The sequence below is a fragment of the Scyliorhinus torazame genome, chromosome 3 (assembly GCF_047496885.1).
Source record: "Scyliorhinus torazame isolate Kashiwa2021f chromosome 3, sScyTor2.1, whole genome shotgun sequence".
In the NCBI taxonomy this organism is placed as follows: domain Eukaryota; kingdom Metazoa; phylum Chordata; class Chondrichthyes; order Carcharhiniformes; family Scyliorhinidae; genus Scyliorhinus; species Scyliorhinus torazame.
Genome location: NC_092709.1, coordinates 223,106,699 through 223,122,956, shown reverse-complemented (window position 1 = coordinate 223,122,956; position 16,258 = coordinate 223,106,699). Strand labels below are relative to the sequence as shown.

Genomic DNA, 16,258 nt, shown 5'->3' with positions numbered 1-16,258 from the left:
CTCGACTAATTGTTACAGTTATGAGGTTTATAAGATTGTTATGTTTTGTGATTGTGCCTTCAATTTGGGGATGCCAATAACTCTTCCTGAAGATGTTACATCTTGATAGGGGAAGTGGTCAACATTTTCAGAGTTCCGTTGGCAGGCAGTGATGGGAGAGGGCCTTGGTGTTGTCCACTTGTCATTGTCATAAGTCTTCTTACGGCCGAAGCATAGATCAACTTTGGTACCATTACTCTTAAGACCGGGGGTCGTGTCTTACAGCACGTATGATTCTTCAGCCAGCAGTGCAATGTTGCCTGCAAAATCCAGATCTGTCAGCTAGTGGTGTCAGCTGCACCCACCATCTCCTTCCTCATGATGAAATCAATAACCGAGAGGAGAACTTTGTGATAGGCAAGATCCCCCTGAGGCTGAAGAAGCCAATGCCCACAAAGTCACAGCGGCTATTTGCAATGGAGAAAATGAAGGACAAAGACACACCTGCCATTTTCAAGTCCTCATTGGGCGGAGGAAAAGAATCAACAAAGAATGACGGATACTGACACAATGTGGAAATTGACTGATGAAAGAAAGCTGGCGAAGATCAAGAGGGACCAGGAAAAGAACATTAAAATAAAGACGAAAAGATGGGAGAAGGACAGAGGAATAGATAAAGCCATGAGCAAGAGCTGCAGTAGAGACAAACAACAGTGGATAGAGCCAAAAGGCAGGGAGGCACAAGAAGCAAATTGAATCAACTCCAACTGTACAGGATTGTCTGGGAACTGACTGATGCAAGAAGATACACCAGTGTACCAACCAAGGGCAAGGTCAAGGACAGCAGAATACTACTGACACACAAGGAGCAGGAGACGAGGCGGGTGGGCACTTTCAATAGATCCTCACCCCAGACAAACTCTAGTTCCATGTGAGAGTTTGATGACAGCACTGCACCTTAGCAGCTGAACGTCAACCTGGAAGAAATTGCCACATCAGAGGTCCAAAAAGCCATTGAGGTACCTGTGATCGCTGAGATAGCATCACAGCCGTTGAAACTTGACAAGAACATCATCACAACAGAGCTCATGGATCTGTTCAACAAGATCTGGACTGCAGAGGATGTCCTGGATGACTGGAGGTGATGGGTAATCGTCAAGCTGCCAAAGAAGGGGAACCTGAATGACTGTGTAGCCATCTAAGATGGCCATCTGCAAAGGACCATGGGAATTATGGCCAACCCAGGACTCAGACAGATACAGAGCCTATGTGTATCTGAAACACAGGTAACCAGACCTGATCGAAACTCCCGCTCGTTTGCATTTTAATGGCTCATTTTCCCAGGACAATAGAACTCCAATCAAGCAACCAGTACAGCCACAGACTGATCGGCACTACTCCCTTGCTCAGAAAGCACAACTGCCAAGGTCAATGACCACTAAGGACCTGCCCAGCTACCAAGGCACCCACCCCTTTATTGGCCGAAATCGAAGACAGTGATCTGCCTGCAATTTAAAAACACATCCTATCTCATTAATAATATATTTTTTCAGTTTGGCATTGACTTCTTTGAATAAACATTCAGAAGCAATCACTTATTACCAAAAAGCTGTGGAATTGGATCCTGAAAATGGGACTTTCATATCAAATCTGAGAGTGGCAGAACAGAAAATCGGAGAGGCCTGTCGAACTATTGGGTCCAAGGTTAAGGACCACCCCAAACAGCGCAAAATCCCAGAGGGATAAAAGAGGACACAGCCATGTGTTCTGTCTCTTTTGGATCTGGCCTGTGCTAGCCCAATTGCAGCAGGAACAGCCAGCTAAGTTCAAGACCAACAATTGCTACCTGACGGATGAGCCCAGCAGAGACAGAGCCACGTTCTTCGAACCAGCCAAGTGAAATCCAGATAAAGGCCTTATCCATTTGCACAGTGCCGGTCGCCTTGAAGTTAAGTATAGGTTATTGTAGCTGATAGGTGTAGTTTAACTCGTAGTAGCTATTGTGTTTGCATGTCGACATAACCCTTGTATATGAAAATTAACCATCTTTTGAACTAACAAACTGGTTGTGTTGTCATTTGATTGATATAAGGGAAAGACTTGTGATTCACCAAAGTTATTAATAGAGCAACAACTGCAGAGGGATAACGCTGCTGTCAATACCTGGCACAGCGCTCCTCAACAGACTGAAAGTAGAAGTAGACAATACCCTTCATGAAGAACATGCAGCAAGCAGAACATTGCACTTAGAAACATCAGAGTATCAGAAGCTGCTTGTTATCAACATCATTGATTTCAAGATGGCTTTCAACAACATCCATGGGCAGTCATTCTGGTACATCACAAGACTGTATGGCATCTCAGAACGGTATATTAGCATCTTCAAGACCATATATTGTGACTCCAGCTGCTGCCTCAAGACCAGCATGGGTACCATAGACTACTTAAACATTATCACAAGAGTCTGGCAAAGCTGCATTCTCCCTCCCATTCCTTTTTCTCTTGGTTTGTTACAGTAAAAGTCTTCAAAAATAAAACGGTGTTGTATTATCCTCCCAGCTATTTCATGGAAATTTGAATTTATTACTGAAAGTTATTTGTGCCTACGGAGATCATAACGTACTCTAGGAGAAATAGATCACCATTTCCAGAAAATAAATATTGGATACCCTAGGATTTCCCCATTTCCATACGTATTATATGTCCCAAATCAATGCTATGTATTCAATTGGTAATAAAGAAGTCACTGTTTACCCAAAATTACCTGAAAGACATCCATAACAATCGGCTGGAGATCAACGTTGAAAAAATGTTGTCTATTTTTCAAGGGGCAGGGAAAGAACATGGCAGAACAAACACATTTCAATGATTTGGAAAACCTAGGTATAAAGTTTAATTTTAAAGCTGGCAAGCTACAGTGCATCACGTGAACTCGATATTCAGTAAAACAACACTTACTGGACTTGATGCCTCTCCGATTTTCTGTTCTGCCACTCTCAGATTTGATATGAAAGTCCCATTTTCAGGATCCAATTCCACAGCTTTTTGGTAATAAGTGATTGCTTCTGAATGTTTATTCAAAGAAGTCAATGCCAAACTGAAAAAATATATTATTAATGAGATAGGATCTGTTTTAAATTGCAGGCAGTTAATTTTCAAATTTAGTTACAAAATCAAGGAATCAAAATTGCATACTGCAATGCACGACAACACAGACAGTGATAGGAACACAGGACTTCCGGGTGCGGCGATGACCAGCTGAGTCGCACGTTTCGGCAGCTCCCTGTGAAACGGACTTTTGGGCTCTTGATAGGAGCCCCAACGGCAATTTTGACGGCTAAAAACACTGTGCGGTAAACCAGAAGGGAATCCCCCCTGGATACGGATGGAAAAAGGAGGAGAGAGTGGCCAGATTGCAGTGGATCCTTTAGAACAGCGGCAAGGAAGGCAAGCAAAAACAAGATGGCGTCGGAAGGTGGCAGTTTAACATGGGGCCCTGAACAACAAGAGTTCTTGAAATGCTGTGTGGAAGAGATCAAAAAGGAAATGAAGAAAGAGCTGTTGGCCCCGATACTACAGGCGATCGAAGGGCTAAAGGAGGAACAAAAGACCCAGGAGCGGGAGCTTCGGGTCGTGAAGGCAAAGGCAGCCGAGAATGAGGACGATATACAGGGCCTGGTGGTGAAGACGGAGACGCAGGAGGCACATCAGAAACGATGTGTGGAAAGGTTGGAGGCACTGGAAAACAACGCAAGGAGGAACAACCTGAGGATTCTTGGTCTTCCTGAAGGTGTGGAGGGAGCGGACGTCGGGGCATATGTGAGCACGATGCTGCACTCGTTAATGGGAGCGGAGGCCCCGGCGGGTCCGTTGGAGGTGGAGGGAGCATACCGAGTGATGGCGCGAGGACCGAGAGCAGGAGAAATTCCCAGAGCCATAGTGGTGAGATTCCTCCGTTTTAAGGATAGAGAAATGGTCCTTAGATGGGCGAAGAAAACTCGGAGCAGTAAATGGGAGAACGCAGTGATCCACGTTTATCAAGACTGGAGTGCGGAGGTGGCGAGAAGGAGGGCGAGCTTCAATCGGGCCAAGGCGGTGCTTCATAAAAAGAAGATAAAATTTGGAATGCTGCAACCGGCAAGACTGTGGGTCACATATCGAGGGAGGCACCACTACTTTGAGACGGCGGATGAAGCGTGGACTTTTATTGTGGAAGAAAAACTGGAATGAGCGGGTTATTAAAAAGAACGTTCGAACAAAGTGGTGGGGCGAATGTGGGGGGCAAAGAGGGGTTTTATGTACTAATCCTGCAATGTGGTAACTTTTCTCTCTCCCACAGGTGGTGATGGGGGGAGGAGGGGAGGTGGAGGAGATGGGGCGTTGGCCATTAGGGGCGGGGCCAAGGGAGAAGCGCGGGCTTGGTTCCCGCGCTATGATAATCATGGCGGGAATAGAGAAGCAGGAAGGAGGGGGCGTCGCACGGTGCGAGCCGAGGTCACGGGGGGAAGCCGAGGTCAGCCAGAGTTTGCTGACTTCTGGGAGCAACATGGGGGGAGTAATTACGCTAGCGGGGGATCTAGCGGGGGGGGGTGGGAGGGGGGAATTACTGGGTTGCTGCTGCTGGGGAGAGGGGGGAGCTGGTATGGGAGAGGATGGGCGGGGGGGCACCGCCTGGGGGAGATACAGCTGCGTGGGAACCGGGTGAGGAGCTGGAAAAAGGTGATGGCTAATCGACAAGGGGGGGGGGGTAGGAAGCCCCCCAACTCGGCTGATCACGTGGAATGTGAGAGGGCTGAACGGGCCGATAAAGAGGGCACGGGTACTCGCACACCTTAAGAAACTTAAGGCAGATGTGGTTATGTTACAGGAAACGCACCTGAAACTGATAGACCAGGTTAGGCTACGCAAAGGATGGGTGGGGCAGGTGTTCCATTCGGGGCTAGATGCGAAAAACAGGGGGGTGGCTATATTAGTGGGGAAGCGGGTAATGTTCGAGGCAAAGACTATAGTGGCGGATAACGGGGGCAGATACGTGATGGTGAGTGGCAAACTACAGGGGGAGACGGTGGTTTTGGTAAACGTATATGCCCCGAACTGGGATGATGCCAATTTTATGAGGCGGATGCTAGGACGCATTCCGGACCTAGAGATGGGAAAGCTGATAATGGGGGGAGATTTTAATACGGTGTTGGAACCAGGGCTGGATAGGTCGAAGTCCAGGACTGGAAGGAGGCTGGCAGCAGCCAAGGTACTTAAAGATTTTATGGAGCAGATGGGAGGTGTAGACCCGTGGAGATTTAGCAGACCTAGGAGTAAGGAGTTCTCGTTTTTCTCCTATGTCCATAAAGTCTACTCGCGAATAGACTTTTTTGTGCTGGGTAGGGCATTGATCCCGAAGGTGAGGGGAACGGAGTATACGGCTATAGCCATTTCGGATCACGCTCCACACTGGGTGGACTTGGAGATAGGGGAGGAAACAGGAGGGCGCCCACCCTGGAGAATGGACATGGGACTAATGGCAGATGAGGGGGTGTGTCTAAGGGTGAGGGGGTGCATTGAAAAGTACTTGGAACTCAATGATAATGGGGAGGTCCAGGTGGGAGTGGTCTGGGAGGCGTTGAAGGCGGTGGTTAGAGGGGAGCTGATATCAATAAGGGCACATAAAGGGAAGCAGGAGAGTAAAGAACGGGAGCGGTTGCTGCAAGAACTTTTGAGGGTTGGCAGACAATATGCGGAAGCACCGGAGGAGGGACTGTACAGGGAAAGGCAAAGGCTACATGTAGAATTTGACTTGCTGACTACAGGCACTGCAGAGGCACAATGGAGGAAGGCACAGGGTGTACAGTACGAATATGGGGAGAAGGCGAGCAGGTTGCTGGCACACCAATTGAGGAAAAGGGGAGCAGCGAGGGAAATAGGGGGAGTGAGGGATGAGGAAGGAGAGATGGAGCGGGGAGCGGAGAGAGTGAATGGAGTGTTCAAGACATTTTATAAAAAATTATATGAAGCTCAACCCCCGGATGGGAGGGAGAGAATGATGGGCTTCTTGGATCGGCTGGAATTTCCCAAGGTGGAAGAGCAGGAAAGGGTGGGACTGGGAGCACAGATCGAGGTAGAAGAAGTGGTGAAAGGAATTAGGAGCATGCAGGCGGGAAAGGCCCCGGGACCGGATGGATTCCCAGTCGAATTCTATAGAAAATATGTGGACTTGCTCGCCCCGGTGCTGATGAGGACCTTTAATGAGGCAAAGGAAAGGGGACAACTGCCCCCGACTATGTCTGAAGCAACGATATCGCTTCTCTTAAAGAAGGAAAAGGACCCGCTACAATGCGGGTCCTATAGACCTATTTCCCTCCTAAATGTAGATGCCAAGGTCCTGGCCAAGGTAATGGCAATGAGAATAGAGGAATGTGTCCCGGGGGTGGTCCACGAGGACCAAACTGGGTTTGTGAAGGGGAGACAGCTGAACACGAATATACGGAGGTTGTTAGGGGTAATGATGATGGCCCCACCAGAGGGAGAAACGGAGATAGTAGTGGCGATGGATGCCGAGAAAGCATTTGATAGAGTGGAGTGGGATTATTTGTGGGAGGTGTTGAGGAGATTTGGTTTTGGAGAGGGGTATGTTAGATGGGTGCAGCTGTTGTATAGGGCCCCAGTGGCGAGCGTGGTCACGAATGGACGGGGATCTGCATATTTTCGGCTCCATAGAGGGACAAGGCAGGGATGCCCTCTGTCCCCATTATTGTTTTCACTGGCGATTGAGCCCCTGGCGATAGCGTTGAGGGGTTCCAAGAAGTGGAGGGGAGTACTTAGGGGAGGAGAAGAGCACCGGGTATCTTTGTATGCGGACGATTTGCTACTATACGTGGCGGACCCGGCGGAGGGGATGCCAGAAATAATGCGGATACTTGGGGAGTTTGGGGATTTTTCAGGGTATAAATTGAACATGGGGAAAAGTGAGTTGTTTGTGGTGCATCCAGGGGAGCAGAGTAGAGAAATAGAGGACCTACCGTTGAGGAAGGTAACAAGGGACTTTTGTTACCTGGGGATCCAGATAGCTAAGAATTGGGGCACATTGCATAGGTTAAATTTAACGCGGTTGGTGGAACAGATGGAGGAGGATTTCAAGAGATGGGATATGGTATCCCTGTCAATGGCAGGGAGGGTGCAGGCGGTTAAGATGGTGGTCCTCCCGAGATTCCTCTTTGTGTTTCAGTGCCTCCCGGTGGTGATCACGAAGGCTTTTTTCAAAAGGATTGAAAAGAGCATCATGGGTTTTGTGTGGGCCGGGAAGACCCCGAGAGTGAGGAAGGGATTCTTACAGCGTAGCAGGGATAGGGGGTGCTGGCACTACCGAGCCTAAGTGAGTATTATTGGGCCGCTAATATTTCAATGGTGAGTAAGTGGATGGGAGAGGAGGAGGGAGCGGCGTGGAAGAGATTAGAGAGGGCGTCCTGTAGGGGGACTAGCCTACAGGCTATGGTGACAGCCCCATTGCCGTTCTCACCGAGGAACTACACCACAAGCCCGGTGGTGGTGGCTACACTGAAGATTTGGGGACAGTGGAGACGGCATAGGGGAAAGACTGGAGCCTTGGGGGGGTCCCCGATAAGAAACAACCATAGGTTTGCCCCAGGGGGAATGGATGGGGGATATGGAATGTGGCAAAGAGCAGGAATAACGCAACTGAAAGATCTGTTTGTGGATGGGAAGTTCGCGAGTCTGGGAGCGCTGACCGAGAAATATGGGTTGCCCCAAGGGAATGCATTCAGGTATATGCAACTGAGGGCTTTTGCGAGGCAACAGGTGAGGGAATTCCCGCAGCTCCCGACACAAGAGGTGCAGGACAGAGTGATCTCAAAGACATGGGTGGGGGATGGTAAGGTGTCAGATATATATAGGGAAATGAGGGACGAAGGGGAGACTATGGTAGATGAACTAAAAGGGAAATGGTAAGAAGAGCTGGGGGAGGAGATCGAGGAGGGGCTGTGGGCAGATGCCCTAAGCAGGGTAAACTCTCGTGTGCCAGGCTAAGCCTGATTCAGTTTAAGGTATTACACAGGGCACATATGACTGGAGCACGGCTCAGTAAATTTTTTGGGGTGGAGGATAGGTGTGCGAGGTGCTCGAGAAGCCCAGCGAATCATACCCATATGTTTTGGTCATGCCTGGCACTACAGGGGTTTTGGATGGGGGTGACAAAGGTGCTTTCAAAAGTAGTAGGAGTCCGGGTCGAACCAAGCTGGGGGTTGGCTATATTTGGGGTTGCACAAGAGCCGGGAGTGCAGGAGGCGAGAGAGGCCGATGTTTTGGCCTTTGCGTCCCTAGTAGCCCGGCGCAGGATATTGCTAATGTGGAAAGAAGCCAAGCCCCCAGGGGTGGAGACCTGGATAAATGACATGGCGGGGTTTATAAAGCTAGAGCGGATTAAGTTCGTCCTAAGGGGGTCGGCTCAAGGGTTCACCAGGCGGTGGCAACCGTTCGTCGAATACCTCGCAGAAAGATAGACGGAATGGGAAAAAGGCAGCAGCAGCAGCCCAGGATCGGGGGTGGGGGGTTGGGGGGGGGGGGGGGGGGGGGAGGAGGAACCAGAAGGACTCTCAGGGTTGTTAATATATACTGTATAGTATGTATAGGTCGTTGCTACAGATAATTATATATTGGACTGTTAAATTATATTTTTGGAGAGTGTTACTTGTGACAAGGCAGTTGCCAATTAGGGCTAGTTTTCATTTTTGTTATTTATTATTTATTCATTTTTTGTTTATAAAATAGGTCATTGTTATTTGTGTTGTTATAATATTGTGTAAAGGATGCACAATGTACTGTGTTGGTTGACCAAAAATTTTCAATAAAATATTTAATTTAAAAAAAAGTGATAGGAACACAACTTATGGACCCGGTGATCGTTACCCGCAGTGAGGATGTTTGGGCACAAAGCTCTTTGCCCCAATCCCCACAATCAGTGTGCCAATTTTCATTGTCTAGACTTACACATGAAGCATGTTGATTTGATGAAGTACTGGAGGGCTACTGGCACCTGTGACATCTGATGAAAAATTATTGACATGCAGTTCACCCTTATGTGGGCAATCACAGAATTAACGTATTAAGATCTTTTTTAAAAATGTACTTTGTTTAAAATAAATTTGAAAGATATACATACCCCATCCTTCCATAAGCCTTGCTATAGTCTGGGTCAATGGCTATTGCTCTCTTGCAGTCTTCTATTGCTGCAGTGTAATTATTAAGTTTGCTCTGAGCAGCAGCTCTAAACAAGTTAGATTACAAATTTTAGCATCTGAACTCTATGAAAAGAAAAATCAGGTTATATCATATTTCAGTGTTAGATGGAAAAATTTAAGTATTATATGCCAAAATGTACTGGCAAAAGATCTAGGTTTTAGTATTTATCGAAGTTAAAAGTGGCTGTTGTTGAGTAACATTTTTGAAACAGTTTTCAACACAAGGTACCAAGATCACACACAACAGGTAAATTTCAGCAAAACTGAACCAAGCTGCTTCAACACAATCTCCTCTTCAAATGACTAAAAATTTTAATAGTAAATTTATTATTAGATAAAAAGCAAGCGATCAGCCAATACACACAACAGATCCATGTCACAGCATGATTAGATACTTGCTCAACATCCTTTGACTGGATTACATCATTTTTAGGTAATCAAATTAATTATCATCTGGGTAAACTGAAGATCAAAATTATTAAATGGTACTACCTGGAATGTACAATATAAACTAACTTCACAGTAATCTATCCAATTACCTAACTATACTCTGCACCATGACATTTTATAGTGAAATTGAAATTATACACCCATTTAAGAAAGACAAATCAACATTTTACTTAACAGTCAATATCTTATTCAATACAACTCAATATCAATACAGTGTGATGCAACAGAAAATATCATAGAATTTGCAGCGCTGAAGGAGGCCATTCGGCCCATCGAGTCTGCACCAGCCCTTGGAAAGAGCACCCTACACAAGCCCACACTTCCACCCTATCCCCGTAACCCAACTTAACCTTTTTGGACACTAAGGGCAATTTATCATGACCAATCCACCTAACCTGCACGTCTTTGGACTGTGGGAGGAAACCGGTGCACCCGGAGGAAACCCACACAAACATGGGGAGAATGCGCAGACTTCGCACAGACAGTGACCCAAGCCGCGAATCGTACCTGGGACCCTGGAGCTGTGAAGCAGCTGTGCTAACCACTGTGCTGCCGCGCTGCCCTAACACGATAAAGTTCTTCAAGTTCTATTAAAATAATCACTGTTTCAATAATATAAAACAGATGTCGCGGCATGGGTGAAAGGCTTTCACTGAAATCTTGGGGTTTCATTGACATTAAAATGGGAGTTGGAGTTAATCTGTGTGTGTTTGTGTGCAGTAAAACCTAAATGTGTTCAAAGAGGACAAATTTACAATTTTGATATTCAAAACACTAGAGAAATGTTCTCCCTAGATCTGTTGATTCATTGCTTTATTATTCCCTTCCTGGTGACCCTTTTTCTGTTTTTATCTTGACAAATTTAATAATACTGAAACATACAAATCAATACAAAAAAGACAGTGAAATAATTCTTACCGGTTACAGAAGTAAACTGCACTATTTGGATCCAATTCAATTGCTTGACTGTAAGAGTCTACAGCAGCTCTGTAGTTCTCCTCTTTTATATAGTTGTTGCCTAGAATATTTAAACAAATGGAAATTACAAAGTAAAGTCAATCATTTATGTTTGAAAGTTTATTATCACGCCTTGTTTTGTTTACTTTTTAAAATTATATAACAGTAGCACAAATTTTTAAAACTCAGAATGTATGTGCATTATGGGGGCTGCAAGAGTACCTTGCACTGTCTTGCAAATCTGGGTCTTGTGGTTGCATGCTATCTGCATGTTCATGGAGTGGTAACCCTTTATATTCACTAAGGCTTTAATGGGCACATGAATGCAGTCTCTGGTAGCCTGGATGCGGAGATATCCAGCAATAGTTGCCTCTGGCTCGCTCAGCCTGGTTGGCTTCAACTGTCCAGTAATGAATGAATCATAGAATCCCTACAGTGCAGGAGGCCATTCAGCCCATCGAGTATGCACCAACCCTCCAAAAGAGCACCCTAGACTTCCCCCCCACCCCCTTCCCCCCATCCACATTATCCCAAAAGCTCACAAAACCTTTGGACACTAAGGGGTCATTTAGCATGGCCAACCCACCTGACATGTACATCTTTGTGATGTCCTGACCTGTCTGAAAAGAGGATCAGTGACAAGCTTGACAGAACTGTGGACAGCTGTTTGGACACTCCACAAAGATTACCCAGACCCCTTGAAAAATCCAGATGCAAAAGAACTGAGGGCTACTGTGACCTTCAGAGCCACTGCACTGGGTGCCCACCCACACAGCTGGAGATGATATCTAGCCCAATCACGGTGTCCCTGGAGAGGCAGAGCCTCCTGTGGCACTGAACCTCAGATGTTATGGGGTTGCTGCCTGTACACTCTGGAAGCATCTTCTGCGGTCCCTTCTGCTTTGCTCTACCTGACAACCCTGCATCCCACATCCCTGCGCATCTCCTCCTACAGGTCTTTCCCTGCAACGCTGCCTGTGGACAGATAACCTCTTTTCCCTTCTGCCCCTCTCTTCCTCCTCAGAGGAGCTCCCCACAGTGGAATAAAAAATCCCCATATGCTGAAATGCAGAGGGCACTGTCTCATGCACCGAAGGCTGTACTTGACAGAAAATGCTCCAAGAAAGTTGACAAAACAACAAGAGTCCTCAAAACAAAGCCAACAAAACAAACACTTCAGAAGAAACCACAGGAAAAGGTATGAAATTTCATCAATAAAGCAGCAGCAAACTTTCATCTGAACTCCTAACATCTCACACAGCCAATGCTCCTTTTCCCTTTTCTCCCACCATTTGATGAGAAATGTGAAAAAAACAGATTGGCTACCTGCCCGTGTTGCCCCATGCTAGAGTGCTAAATCATTCGGGCAATGTAAAATTAAATTCATTCAGATTGCTAATGAGTTTAATTGCCTGTTTAATTTTCAGCGGGGCGCTTCCAGCACCCGGGTGGCCTGCCAAATGTAATGTTGCACACAAGTGTGATCACCTTGGGATGTGTGCCTGACATTTTCTCGCGTGATTTCACACAATTTTGGGTCGGGCATGTGCCTGCTTAAACAATGTAAAATTCTGGCCATGGCGACATCAATCACGAAGGACAAATTACACAATGCCACCGTTGAATCTTAAAGACCTGACTATCTGAGGAGAATGAAAGACTGATGGATGCCAGGAGTTCGAAAGTTTTGAGTTCCTGAGAGAAAGAAGTCAGATCAGAAGACTGTGGATCCAGTCTTGATTTTACCTCCAGAGTATGTGGGGAGAAGAGAAAGGATGCGGGATGTATTGGAGCTTAGAAAGAGCATGGAAGAACTTTTGAGAATGGCGGCACAGTGGTTAGCACTGCTGCCTCTCAGCGCAGGGACCCGAGTTCAGTTCCGGCCTTGGGTTACTGACTGTGTGGAGTTTGCAAGTTCTCCCCCTGTCTGCGCGGGTTTCCTCCGGGTGTTCCGGTTTCCTCCCAAAGTCCAAAGATGTGCATGTTAGGTGAATTGTCCATTCTAAATCACCCCTTAATGACCAAAGACGTGCCGGTTATGTGGGGTTATGGGGCTAGGGCGGGGAAGTGGGCCTAGGTAGGGTGCTCTTTCAGAGGATCAGTGCAGACGTGATGGGCCAAATGGCCTACTTCTGCACTGTAGGGATTGTATGGTTCTAGGTTCTGAAACACAAATATATAATATACTCTGAATAGGTTTAAATGCCGATATAAGGGAAAAAATGTTCACAGTGCTGATACCCCTAACCTGAACAAACTAGTTAAAATATCAGAAAAGACTTGCATTTAAAAATCACCTAATCAAAATGCTTCACATATAATGAAAGTAACAATGGGGAAATAATATTAAAGGATATTTTTGAAAACAAATCAAAGCAAAAATCATTTTATAAAGCAAAACAGAATGAGGAAGTAAGTTAAAATTTGCAAACACTGACTTATTTCCCTGCAGTACTGCACACATATCGTAGATCGCAGCATACAAGTCGCCCTTTATAAGTGTATAAGTTGATCCCTGTTTTTAGAAAGAATTTTCAAGGTTTCAAAGTGTGACTGCTGGTGTGGTGGTCACCATTTTGTAAAGTGATAAAAACCCACCGGGAATTCAAATTAAAATCTTTGTGAAACATTTTATTGAATGAATTAATTCCACAAGAATATCTTTAACCACAAATTCAACATTTCAAAAAAGTCAAATTCACTGTCTTCGGCATTGAATGCTCAAATTCACTGTCTTCGGCATTGAATGCTAAGAGTTAATCAAATTTATTCTGACTCATTTTGGATATGTGCATCATCGCAAGGTTCCCACTCTGGACCAATTTGGAGCTTTTAGTTTCAGAATCATCCCTCCACAACAAATCATCTTTCTCTCCATCCACTAAATTGGAAATACTGCATTTGTTTTAAAGATCTGATGACAATTTGTGCAATAACATCCGATGATTTGATAATGAAACCACTTAAAGCATCAAGTGGGGCAGCACATACATTCCCAGTCTTTGTTAAGGTTTTTCTTCACCAACCATCCACCTGTTCCATTCACTGCAAACATATCTTGACTGGCTTGTTGAGGCATACATCTGCAGGTTGATCTACAGGCATTAGACTCTCTGGTATAACTATAATTTGAGTGTAATTTCTTTGTAGGTGCGTGTTGTTCTCATTGGTTATTGGATCTGAACATGGCGTAGGCCACTGGAACACCTATCGCACACATTATCTATCAATCCACAACTTCACTCCATCCTCATCCATCCATTGTCACAAACATGCACAAATACATACGAAAAGTACCTGATTTTAGTCATGGTTTTACATTTGAAAATTGCCACAGGCTTTAATTTCATTCCGTCTACCATGCAGGCTGGTGCCACTGTGAATCTTAATTCTTATGTCCTGTAGTTTTCACTAGAATTTTTTTTGCATCTTTCCTCTCCACAGTTTGGTTGCTGAGCATATTGAAATGTTGAAATGCATGGGCATTTCATCCATGTTACCGCTGTGGCAGAATGAACACTTGTATTTTTGCCACTGTGTGATGAGGAATCCTTGGAAACTGATAATTTTGACATTCAGATTAAGTGGCTACCCCAACGAGCTGTTACTCTGAAATCTTTGCTGGACTTGGTTTGGCCCACTTAAGTGTGTATATATGCATTGATTTCTGCTGACTATGTAACGATTGTGATGATTTTCAGGACGCATTCTGATACATGCTTCTCATGATCAGGCCAGTGGCTGGTTCCTGTTCTCATGGGGCATTTGGTCTTGGGTATCTTCTACAAAAGGATTTTCTTCCATTCGCACACCAGTTTTTCCACTAACACTGAATACCCTCACCGCAGCAGAGTTAGTAAATGTTTCGACTTTTTGCTTGAAACCAACTTCATACTTTGTTTTTTTGTTGGAGGATCTATTTCTGTTCATCATTCGACAAACAGTCTACTCTGTGTGGGCGTGTCTTAAATTCCTGGGCATCGTCTTGTCAACAAGGCACATATTGCTCGCTTTATCTCATGCGCTGATTTATAAGGTGAGTAAAACATGTATTTCTCAAGTGTAAAATTGCGAATATAGCATTTTTAAAAGTACACCTCGTATGGGCCTAAATTACATGATTTTGGCATTGATAAAACGGGGTCTCTTATATGCTGGATCGACTTATACGCTGCAATCTATGGTAACCCTGGCCGTGATTCTCCGCTCCGGCGACAGAGTGCGGGCGCCGGCGGGAAAACGGGCGCGTTTTACCTCGCTGCCGGCTCCCGTCCTATGACGGCATTCTCCAGCCTACAAGGGGGCTAGCAGGGGCGTGGCGGGAAGCACGGGGGCGCGGCCTCGGAGTCCTGGCGCCACGTAACCGACGTGCCACCATGGCGCACAACAGGCGAGGCAAGCGCACATGCCGCCGACGGGGCACCATGGCGCCACGCCGAGCAGTGCCCAGGTTCACACACCACGATCTGGAGACGCTGCTGGACGCCCTCGAGGAGAAGAGGGGGTCTGTACCCCGGACCCGGCCGGAGGGGCCAGGCAACATGGCCCGGCATCTGTGGAGGGAGGTGGGTGCGGCCATGAGTGCCACCGCAGTGACACCCAAGACTGGCGAGCAGTGCTGCAAAAAGCTCCACGACCTACTGAGGGCAGCCAGGATGAGTACCCAGCAGTGTGCTCATGGCACCAATCCCCCTACCCCCCACATGTGTGACACCCACCCCCCCCCAGGGGGATGGTACAACCACAGCCGTGAGGCACATGGCTGCAGCCACCCATTCAAGCCGCGTTGGCCCTGTGCACCCATGCCAACATAGACCCAACGGCATGCAGTGGACTGCCTAACAATGCTGTTATTCCTCCCCTTCCCAGGAAAAGAGCGCCCATAACCAATGGGAGCTAGCCCGAACCGGAGGGGGTGAACATGACCTGCGCCAGCTCACCGTGCACGAGCAGAGGGCACTGGACATAGCCGGTGCACCTGAGGACCGGGAGATTGCCAATGCCGAGGTCGGGGGCGCGCCACCAAGTGAGATCCTTCCCCCTGCCTGGCCCCCTACCCCTCAGCCCTCTCCCTCAGTCCTTTCCCCTCAGCCCTTTCCCCTCAGCCCTTTCCCCTCAGCCCTTTCCCCTCAGCCCTTTCCCCTCAGCCCTTTCCCCTCAGCCCTTTCCCCTCAGCCCTCTCCCCTCAGCCCTCTCCCCTCAGCCCTCTCCCCTCAGCCCTCTCCCCTCAGCCCTCTCCCCTCAGCACTTTCCCCTCAGCCCTTTCCCCTCAGCCCTTTCCCCTCACCCCGTACCGCGAACCACACCCCCCTGCATCCGCCTAACCATGATGGTGTATTGTGTGTTGCAGGGCCACGCGGTGACCGACATGGAGCACCCGGCCGACACCACTCTCATCCAGCACCTGGGCGACCAGCTAACGTGGAATTTTGCAGCGACGGGGAGGGCTGCTCCAACAACAGCTGCCGGCCCAGTCCAATGACGACACAGGACACCAGTGTAGCGCACAATGACTTACGAGAGAGACGAGAAGTGATGAAGTCGATTCAGGCTTTATTAAGCAAGACTTGTCCCCAGCAGTTCAGCAACAGAATTAAGCGGCGGGGAGAAGCTCGGGTTCTTAT

At 47.1% G+C, this 16,258-nt stretch overlaps 1 protein-coding gene across 5 annotated transcripts in view; it reads right to left on the bottom strand.

Annotated features, from left to right (window-relative positions):
• LOC140408958 (small glutamine-rich tetratricopeptide repeat-containing protein beta-like) overlaps window positions 1-16,258 on the bottom strand; it is a 73,900-nt gene that overhangs the window by 17,678 nt on the left and 39,964 nt on the right. For all 5 annotated transcript variants that reach the window (XR_011940249.1, XR_011940248.1, XM_072496913.1 and 2 more), the window contains exons 5-7: window positions 10,596-10,695; window positions 9,149-9,253; window positions 2,938-3,076 (exon numbers count right to left, since the gene is read on the bottom strand). Coding sequence is in view for 3 of the 5 variants with exons in the window: in XM_072496913.1 (XP_072353014.1) it covers window positions 2,938-3,076; window positions 9,149-9,253; window positions 10,596-10,695 (344 nt within the window). In the remaining 2 variants the exon portion in view is untranslated. The remainder of the gene's footprint in view (window positions 1-2,937; window positions 3,077-9,148; window positions 9,254-10,595; window positions 10,696-16,258) is intronic.